Raw genomic sequence first — 11,134 nt, forward strand, 5'->3', positions numbered from 1 at the left:
TATATATATATATATATATATTATATATGGTAGAGAGAAAGAGAGATGTCACAAAATTGTACATATAGAGAACTAGAAATGCTTCTGGGAATTCAATGGCACTTGACAGATATGGTGTTTTTACAACTTTTACTATAAGAGGGAATTTTTTTCTCCACTGCAACTTCAGTGAATTTTTCTTTAGAAGTTGAAATATGTCAAACATTTCTAGTCACTTACAGTTCGCTTATGTGAAACACTGTTTGGCACTGATACTTCTGAATATGCGTGTGTATACATGCATGCATACATACATACATACATATAAGTACACATATACATATGCACACATTTATGTATACGTGTATCCTTTTTCCATAAGAACCTCAACTCCAGGTAGCTTTGTAGGAACACCTTTGTATGACTTGATGTATTTTGCCCATTGAAACATGGCAGTGCCCCAATCTCTCCAGATCTGAGTAGATCCAATTTCTTGCAGAAAAAAGGAGAGGAAGAAAGATAGATTGACCTTACTATTGTCACAATATTTATAAAATTCCTGGCATTAAGGTATCACAAAAGGCCTGGTTGGAAGCCCAACCTTCTGGGTTCTTTTATAGGGCTCAGAAAAACTGAAGGACTGCTGCAAAATGTATGTGAACCCAAGAGGGGAATATGTTGAGTAAAATCATAACTGATTCTCCTGTATTTTCTTTTATTGAAGGCCAGGACTTTTTCAGCATCCCACCTCATAGATGGTCCTTCATTAGCTTGACAGGTACTAACATTGTTGTTTGTCCTCAAACTGCTCTGTTTTAACCAGTGCTGCAACCTAAGACATTCTAGCCATGCCCCATCCATCTTTGTAGTCTCAGTTTATCTGAAGCTTTATCATTCGATATTCTCTTTTTCCTCTTTTTATTTTTTTCTTCTTCGTTATAGACAGTAGGATTTGATTCGAGAGATATTCGGCTGCTATTTCTAACACATCAAGTAATCACAGTGCAGGCTTCACCATTACTTTGACATGCACAAATGTTTGGCAAGGTGGTGTCATGTGAAAATTGAGAGAGAGAGAGAGAGAGAGAGAGGTTTCTAACTTACTTGGTTTTACAGGAAGGAGACCTCAACAACAACAAAGAAATGGCAGCTAAATGTCCTCACAATATTCAATGTTATGTATTTCCTCCGTCGAATTGCAATTATATTCTCTTTCCTGGAGAAGCTCATTCTGTAGTTTTCTGTGCTCTTTCAAGGCTGAACAGCATTAACATATTATTTAACTACAGCTTCCATTGATTTCTCTCCCTCTAAGCAACCACTACATCATTACCTGTGTGTTTTCCATTCAAGTTTACCAGCTGTTACCATCAGATATGTGGACATTATTGATTTTGATTAAGAAAGGTGACCATCAGCCCCACCTCCATCCACTCATACACACACACACGTACAGACATATGTATATATACATACATATGCATATACATACATACATATGCATATACCTACACACATACCTAGTTACATCACTGATTCAATCTCGACCCTTGCAAACCTGACATGCTATTAATTTCATTTTGTATTGGTCACAACATGGCGAAAAATCAATAAAGTAGTGGTGATGGTGGTGGTGGTGGTGGTGGTGGTGGTATTGATGGCAGTGGTGAAGGTAGTGGTGGTGTTGGTAATAGTGGTGATGGTGGAGGTGGTTAAAATGTTGGTGGTGGTATTGGTAATAATGGTGATGGTGGTGGTGGTTGTGGTGGTATTGATGGTAGTAGTGGTGTTGATAATAGTGGTGATGGTATATACATACATACATATGTATATACATGCACACATACATACACACATACATGCATACGCACACACACACATACCTAGTTACAACACTGTTGATGGTGGTTGTGGTGGTGTTAGTAATGGTGGTGATGGTGGTAGTAGTGGTAATGGTGGTGGTGGTATTGATGGTTGTGGCAGTGGTGGTGTTGGTAGTAGTGGTGATGGTAGTAGTGGTAATAGATTTCAATTTTAGTTATCTTCTTATCTTTTACCTGTTTCAATCATTGGACTGCGACCATGCTGGGGCACTGCCATGTAAGGTTTAGTTGAACATATCCACACCTGTACCTGCTTTAAAGTTTAGTACTTATTTTATCAGTTTCTTATGCTAGACTGTTAAGTTACAGGGATGTAAATGAACAAACACTAGTCATCAAACAATCAGGAGGAGACAAATACAAACACACACACACAAAATATTCATCATCGTCATCATCATCATTATCATTTAAGGCCCGTTTTCCATGCCAGCATGGGTTGGACAGGAACTGGCAAGGCCAGGGACCATGCCAGGTTCCCTAGTCTGTTTTGGCTTGATTTCTATGGCTGGATGCCCTTCCTAATGCCATGCCAACCACTCCACAGAGTGTACTATATATATATATATATATATATATATATATATTGGTATGTTTGTGTAAATAGGAAAAATAGAACTCAAAATATGAGTAAAATATGTATATTTTAACTAATATTCAGTGGAAGCAACAGAGTGACTTAAGGTCTGGAAGTTTTGTCACGACACTCTCAGACCTTGAGTCACTCTGTTACTTCTGCTAAATATTAATAAATAGATAAATATTATGCACACATACACACACAATGACAAGCTTCTACACAGTTTCCATGTATCAAATTCAATCACAAAGAGAATTGCCAAAGATGTTGTGCAGTGGGATTGAATCCAAAATCAATTAAATGGTTGCAAAATGGGTTTCTTAGCCACACAGGAAAATTTCACTACAAGATCGTTAAAGTGCAAGAAAACAAAATTGTGATTTACGACAATAACTCATACATGAAGATTGCAAAATACACAAGAAGTATTCACTTGTATGATTCGGTTATCAAATAAATAATATATTGACATCACACATATTGAATACAATAAATGATAAGGAAGTTTATAAAATCTATGACAAGTGAAATTAATGAAGGGAACTCAAACAATATTATAAGTAAGTACTTTAGTTCTATTGTGGGATCATACATTTGTATCCATTAGTTGAGCGAGATCTTAAATCTTGCTACCACAAATGTCAAATTACAAAAGCCTTTTAAATACAATGTTGCTGGCCTTGTAACAAGACTGCAGAGACAACAAACAAAATAGTTTACCTACACAATGAGTCATTGAAGGCAGCATTTATATAGTCGCTCAAAATAGAAACCAGCTCTCTCTCAGATCACACCATAATGTCTTAACCCTTTGCCCATTCAAAGTATTTTCATAAGTTTGTCTTAAACATCCGTGCTTGTTACCAGATTTTTAGTTAACTCTTGTTTCGTATGTTCTGAGTAATATAAAGCTTTCCTTTTGTAAGTCTCAAGTTAGACTGTTGGTTGAAAAATATTGGGGATGTGTACCATATATGATGCAAGGATGCTAGAGAAATATGTCCTATGTATCACATGTGAAACAAAGGATTACAAAAGGAAGGACACAAAACATAGAATAATTTTATTTTAAATACAATGTATCAGTAAAGAAAAGACTGTTACAGTCCAAATGCTTTTAGTTCTAGGTTTGTTGGATCAGGAGCCCACATAGAAAGGAAGTTTATATATCAACAAAACAATTGCGGAATGCTCAAATACTATAACAACAGACTAAATATATAAAACATAGGGTAAATTTACAGAAAATCAAAAGACAAAGACAGGTGTATTAGTTTGATGCTCAGGAAAGTTAGGAAGTCTTTTATGTTTCAAGCCTAAGCTCTTCAACAGGAAAGAATAAGAGAAAATAAACAGAGAGAATAAAAAAAAACTTGTGGATTTAGCAGTCAAACATATATTTATCCACAAGCATAGATAGGTGAACTCATGTTATTAGTAGTTTCAAAGTCAATCAAACAAACCCTAAAAACCCTATGGTTGTGTGGTAAGAAGCTTGCTTCCCAACTACATGGTTCTGGGTTCAGTTCCACTGCATGGCACCATAGGTAAGTGTCTTCTACTACATACAGCCTTGGGCTGACCAAAGCCTTGTGAGTGGATTTGGTAGACGACAACTGAAAGAAGCTCATCATAGATATATATTGCATAAGTGTGAGTGTGTGTCTTTGTGTCCGTAGTTGTTCCCCACCACTGCTTGACAACCAGTGCTGGTATGTTTACATCCCTATTACTTAGTGGTACAGGAAAAGGGGTCAATAGAAAATAAAAGTACTGGGGTCGATTCATATGACTAAAAAAATTCTTTGAGGTGGTGCCCTAGCATGGCCGCAGTCTAATGACTGACGCATGAACAAGAAAAAAGAAAAAGAAAATATTCTTAAAGCTTATAATGTGATGTATGTACATACACAAGCACACATGCAAAATACAGGGGACATAAACTCTATATTCAATAGCACAGATAAGCTGACTTTGAGGGCAATAATTGTGAATAAGAACTGCTATAGAGTAGACATAATACTTGAGTTCTGCCACATCAAACCTCTCTTGTTCTGGGTGTGTGATAAAAAAATCACCAGGTCCATGCTGTAAGACGTATACAACAAGTACGGCCAGTTTTCCCTGTTGCAACGTGAATCACATGATAAAAAAGTATTGTAATGTATGTCAGTCACATGATAAGAACTATTGTAGAGAGTCCCAGACAAGGAGTGCAATGAGACAAGCGTGAGTGTCAGATGAGTGCAATGTGTGTGAGACAACAAGGACTGCAAGAGCTGTCCAACTCATATCAGCAGACAGAAATTGTGACGCAAATTGGTAATGGTGATTTCTAACTCATAACGAGTGATACAATTGCTCAATGACTGATATCAGTAATGAGATTTAACTATAAAACCTTTTTTACAAAATAAGCACAAAAATATCAGTTATTTCTTTTAATTTCCAAGTAATGGCTCCACCTAAGTTACCATTGTGTTTTAATAGGGCGTGGATACTTTAAAACTGCTCTGTTGTTCATATCTATAACAATCTACACTCCATTGAGCACTTTTGAAGAGCAATAAAAGCTACAAAAATATATATAGACACAAAATAAAATGTTATTGTCATTGTGAATGAAAGACGTAACAGGGCTAATTGTTTGGTGTCGGTTCTAAACTTAGCCTTTATTGGACATTAAGAAAAAAAAACAAAATCAACTGAAAGGTTTCTATGGATTTTAAAGCTGTATTTATAGTTTGGTTGGCTTCCAGATATTTCCATACAATGTCTATTAAAATCCAGTGTCACAACATTAATTAATAACATTAATGAAGATTAGTAACAGAGATTTTCACCCAACTCTACCAATCTCAACCTTCTGAAATCCATTCTCTAACCTGCTTTTCTTCTTTCTTTTTTTACTACCCTGCAAATGTTGACTTAGAAATGTTCATGCTGGATATCAACCATATTGATGTCTTGGAAGTCCAGCAAAAGTCATGAGCAATACTCTTAGGCCCTCAACAAAAGTCAGAGTTAAGTATTTCATTTATAATCACAATGGGATCCTTGTCACAAACAAACTCACACAACTGGAAGAGAAAATGTGGCATAGCTCGGATGGTTTGATAAATTATTGATTCTTGTCTTGTAGGAGCATATATATAATCATTCAACCTGCTAAAAATAAGAGCCAAGTAAAATCACACCTCACATTTTTGTTTCTTTTTAAAAATACAAAAACAGCATATCCAACAAAAAAAAACCCAATAAAATACAGGAGACTTCCAACTAGAATACTTTTAATTAATTGGAGCTGATTTGGGTTAAATAACAACCAGTATTAGCCATTTTAACTCCAAGTAATCAATAGGGACGGGATATAAAAGTCTTACCTGACTTTCCAGGCTCTGATAGCACTCTGGATATTGGTGGCAGATCTTATGGTCCTTGTAAACTTCTTACGGACTATGAATGCCCTCACAGTTCGCTGTATGGACAAAATAGCTTCATCCTGTACAGAACGGGAGGCTTTTTCTAGATGTTGTTCAAACGCTTCTTTCAGGAAAACCTGTTAATAAAATAAAATAAAATAAAAAAAAAACATATATGATTAATATATATTTATTTTACTTTGATATAGATCCAAAATGAATTTACAAATAACAAAACAAAAATGAAACAATAAAAAAGTGGGGCAGAGCAAGCATAGCCCCCTATAACACCCACCCCTCCTAAAGATCACATTTAACTACCTGCCATCTAGAAAATAGTTTCCAGATTACGAACATAGTATTATTTACATTCCTTGAATATCATGTTAAACAATAGTTTGTTATGAAATCAATAGGTAAAATATACAGCGAAGGGTATATAGTATAGTTATACACCTACAAGGTGTGGCTCTCTGTACGTGTGTGTGTATATACATGTGTGTATGTGCATATTTGTGTATACATAACTAGCAACTAAATTTAGACGTGATCAAAGGATTGGTATGAAGAAAAAGAAATCTCTGTTATGTATGGGAATAATTCTATATGAATGAGGAAAACAAAAAAACTGAGCCAACAAAATGCTTACAACAAAAGTTACTATTGGATCATCTCATAAATCATGCGGTTTTTTTTATACTTCTTTTATTCTTCAGAATTAAGATAAATAAAGTTCTTTTTGAATCTGAAATATACTCTCCTTCGTTTTCTACAATGCTCTTCCATCTTTCTGGTAGACTTGCAAGGCCCCTCTTCCAAAATTCACTTGTCCATGAAGTAAAATACTCCTCCAGTACTGTTCTGATCTCATCAACAGGATTTATATTTTTTCCATCCAAATGATTTTGAAAACAGCAGAATAAATGATAATCAAAAGGGGCAATGTCTGGCGAATATGGTGGCTGGAGCATCGTTTCCCATTCAAACGGCTCCAGTCTTTGGAATTCTCATCCTCACTGTATGTGGCTGAGCATTATCCTGATGGAAGAACACCTTTAGTCTTGAAACCAAAGATGGTCGTTTTTCTTCTAGTGCTGACTTAAGGATGTGGATTAAACCTTTCTTATCCCACCAAACAGATAACACCTTTCTTGGGTGAAGACCTTCTTTAGCCTGGGGTGCAAGTGTTTCTCCTTTCCCTACCCACTGTCTTGTTGCTTGACATTTTTATAGAAAACCCATTTCTCGTCACCAGTCACTATTCGGTCCAAAAAAGATTCATTCATGAGACGTGACAGCAAAGAAGAGCACACATTCACTTTCTGTGCACAATTAGACTCAGGAAGTTTGTGAGGAACTCATTGACCCAATTTGCTGACTTTTCCAATGGCACGCAGGTATCGATGAATGGTTGAATGACCAAACCCAAGCTTCTCTGCTAGTTCCTCAACAGTTACATTGGGATTTTGTTCCACCAAGTTTTGCAGGACATCCTTGTCAAGCTCTGCAGATCTTCCATGATGAGGCTCATCTTCTAGGCTGTAGTTTCCAGCTCAGAATTTCTGGAACCACAATTGACACTGGCTTACACTTATTGTCCGATCCCCATATACTGCATTGATATTCCTCGCACTTTCTATTGTGTTGTTGACTTTATTGAACTCATAAAGCAAAATATGCCAAATTTGCTCCTTTGTCACTTCCATTATGGCTTTGAAAAATAACTGCTAAAATCGAACTGCACTCTTTAAAACTTGCACTAAGAATAAGGACAAGGTAAAATTACTACCTGCTTCTATGGCAAGTTGATGCAAGTATTTTATCCCATCCCGCTCTGACTTATAGTTCATGCAACTGAGAAAAACCGCATTATTTATGGGATGACCCAATATATTGAGTCAATGAAGGAGACATCAGTGTCGTAAATTCTGTTCATTATCTTTTTCCAGGCTGCAACCATGCTGGAGCATTGCCTCAAAGAGTTTTAGTCAGATGGCTCGATTCCAGTATTTATTTTTATTTTTAAAGTTTGGTATTTAGTCCATTGGTCTCATTTGCCAAACTGCTACATTACGGAGATGTAAACAAACCAACAGTGGGTGAGGGTGACAAACACAGCCATAAAGACACATACACACACCCACATGCATGCGTTTCTTTATAATGGGCTTCTTCTGGTTTTCGTCTACCAAATCCACTCACAAGGTTTTTGGTTAACCTAGGGCTATAGAAGGCACTTGTCCAAGATGCTATGGAGTGGGACTGAACCTAGAATCATATGGTTGGGAAGCATACTTCTTACCACACAACCACACTTGTATCAAGTGTATCTCACACCCTCCCCGCTACTACCACCAAATTCCTTTGATCTTCGAAATTCACTGTGAATATTTTTATATGGGTGTAGGAATGGTTGGGTGGTTAAGATATTTACTTTGGAACTACTTAGTTTCAGGTTCAATTCCAGAGCACAGCATCTTGGGCAAGTATCTTCTATCATACTCTTGGGCCTAATAACACTGTAGATAGGACCTGATAGGGGGAAATTACATGGAATCCTACGCTACTAATTGGGACCTTGTGTATATGTTCCAGCATGGCCACAGTCTAATGACTGAAACAAGAAAAAGATAAAAGGTAAAAAGATGATTGATAAACTTAAATGCACCACCTGGCTCTTAGGTACTTTCAGCCAAGTTCAGCCTATTTCAAGTCTTTGGGCCAAATGACCACACAAGCTTTTCATCTCTCACTCCACAAGACATGGAGGCTCCAAGAGGTTGGGACTGAGTGTTTATTGTCTTCTACTGACTGAGTCATTGTGAAGGCACATGGCTCAGTGGTCAGAGCTTTGGGCTCACAATCATGAGGTAGTGAGTTCAATTTCCAGCCCAGGCTGTGTTGTGTTCTTAAGCAAGACACTTTATTTCACATTGCTCCAGTTCACTCAGCTGTAGAAATGAGTTATGATGTCACTGGTGCCAAACTGATTGGCATCTGCCTTACCCTTGTACAAAATCTGTGGCATGGAGAGGGGGCGGCTATAGTAGAAGACACTTGCCCAAGGTGCCATGCAGTGGGACTGAACTCAGAAGCATGTGGTTGGGAAACAAACATCTTACCGCGTAGCCATGCAGTGGGACTGAACCCAGAACCATGTGGTTGGGAAGCAGGCTTCTTACCACAACCATGTCTGTGCCTAGAGTATAAGAGGTATAGTAGTATAATTAAATACTCTTCTTGACATACATCAGCAATTTCATCTAAAGCGACAAGAAGGAATAGTCCAAGACTCCAAAGTCTAGTACATGTCTATGATTCTATGGAGAGGACTATGTCTCTTTTAACCCCATTGATGCCAACATGCTTGAGATCGCCTCCAGTCCTATGATAAAAACTTCCTGTTTTGAAGTGATTAAAATTTAAGCCTCCAACCAAAATTTCATGTTCCAGTTACAAGCTTAATAATGATAAATATATTTTACCAAATTTCTTCATCATTTTCAAATTTAATTGCAATAGAGGCAGTATATTTCAAAAGAAGTATGGCAGACAAAGCATTAAAGTAGTCTAAATTAAATCTTTGCACCAAAATTCCTTGTTAATGTATGTTCTAAAAAATCAGTTTTATGATAAAGAAATTTATTTTACCAAGTTCATCATTTGAAAATTAATTGAAATAAAGGTTGTGTTTTCAAACAAATACGGTAACAAAAATGTTAAAGTTCAAGTGTAAAGCAGCAATGGGATATTTAGAGTGAGACTTGATGTGACTGTTGGAAATTTGGCTGCTATGTCTACCAAACTGAGAGAGACCATGTAGAGGTTCTTTTCATGGTTCAATCAAATGAGACTCCTTCCCTATTTGATAGGCATACATTGAGTACCTCTCTGCATACACTGCTCTTGAATATATAGAGATATAAAGAAATGAGTTATTTGGACATGGCTGCTTGGACACTGGCAATTTGGCCTGACTGACTGAATACTGAATCTGTTTGTTTTAGACAGTGCTTTTTTGGTACTGAAGACAAACACAGATACATACATGTGTGTGTGTGTGTGCAGAAATACAGAGAAAGAGAGAGAGAAAGAGAGGGAAAGACAGTCATTACAATTTATTAATTTGACATGATTGACATAACCACCTAGATTCTCCTCATGCACATAGAGAATTTACTCTGTGAGAGAGAGAGAGAGAGAGAGAGATGGTAGGAAAGAGGGTGGGAATGACAGTAACATTAAAATGAGAGAAATATTAAGACATTTCAAATAGTTCAGTGTCAAATCAGTGATGCCACATGGGTGGCACCAAAATGGCTGTACCAAGACAGCTGCATCAAGATGGTTGCACCAAGATGGCTGCACTAAGATGGATGTATTAAAATACGATATTACACGGGAATTCAAATTTATATGAATGTAGTTTTAGCTGTGTGAGAGGACAATAAATATAATCAGATGCTGTATGGAACGAGGTTTTCGATTGTATGTTCAGTGATATTTCATGTCATTCAGGTTTACTGAGGCAACCAATGGGTTAGCACTGAATTGAAAATGGGCTGACACAGTGAATAGAAGGAAGTCACCATAGACTGTGTCTAATTGCAAGAGTAGATACAGCTCATTATCGTTTGTCTGCCCACACAAGCATGATACATTCATTAAGGAAGTCAGTTACAAGTCAATAAGAAAACCTCTGTACAGTTGCTTGGCATTAGAGAAATAGCAGCCAAGTTTTTCCCAGATCATATCTTTCTGTCTTAAAAATAGTGAAGGACACAGTGGAAAATGTAGTTACATCTACCTCCCTTCTCACCTTGTAGCTTAGGGATTTAACTGGACTTGTAGCTTCTATTAATCAATGTAGCTCCTCTACAATAAGAACTTTTCCTCCCTTCTTTCATTCTTCAACCCCTCATCTCTTTGCTCAAAGCCCTTCCACCCTTAGTTTTAGTGTTCCTTTTTTGGGGGACTTGCAAGAATAAGGATTATCAAAGACTGTAGAATGAACTGAAAATTCATTTTAACCCTTTAGCATTTAAATTGGCCTTATCTGGGGTTTTGCGAGAGTATGATGCCCCCCACTACATATAAATAGTAGTGGTCTGAGTAAGTGAGGTAGTTCATGCTAGTTCCACAGTTTGTGTGGTGATAGTTTAAAGTTGGACTTCAAAGTTTACAGTTCGAGTTAGTGTGTTGGATTGTTGGTTCTTAAAAGATTGTTGTTACATCCCGTGTGGTTACTGCCATTTGTTTCGATTATATTG

General features: G+C 36.9%; 1 protein-coding gene across 4 annotated transcripts in view; it reads right to left on the reverse strand.

The window, feature by feature from the left end:
* The window catches only part of LOC106881175 (unconventional myosin-XV), a 324,434-nt gene that overhangs the window by 149,233 nt on the left and 164,067 nt on the right, over positions 1–11,134 (reverse strand). For all 4 annotated transcript variants that reach the window (XM_052973940.1, XM_052973938.1, XM_052973939.1 and 1 more), the window contains one exon: positions 5,826–6,001. In XM_052973940.1, the coding sequence (XP_052829900.1) occupies positions 5,826–6,001 (176 nt within the window). The remainder of the gene's footprint in view (positions 1–5,825; positions 6,002–11,134) is intronic.

Source organism: Octopus bimaculoides, chromosome 17 (assembly GCF_001194135.2).
Source record: "Octopus bimaculoides isolate UCB-OBI-ISO-001 chromosome 17, ASM119413v2, whole genome shotgun sequence".
Lineage (NCBI taxonomy): Eukaryota > Metazoa > Mollusca > Cephalopoda > Octopoda > Octopodidae > Octopus > Octopus bimaculoides.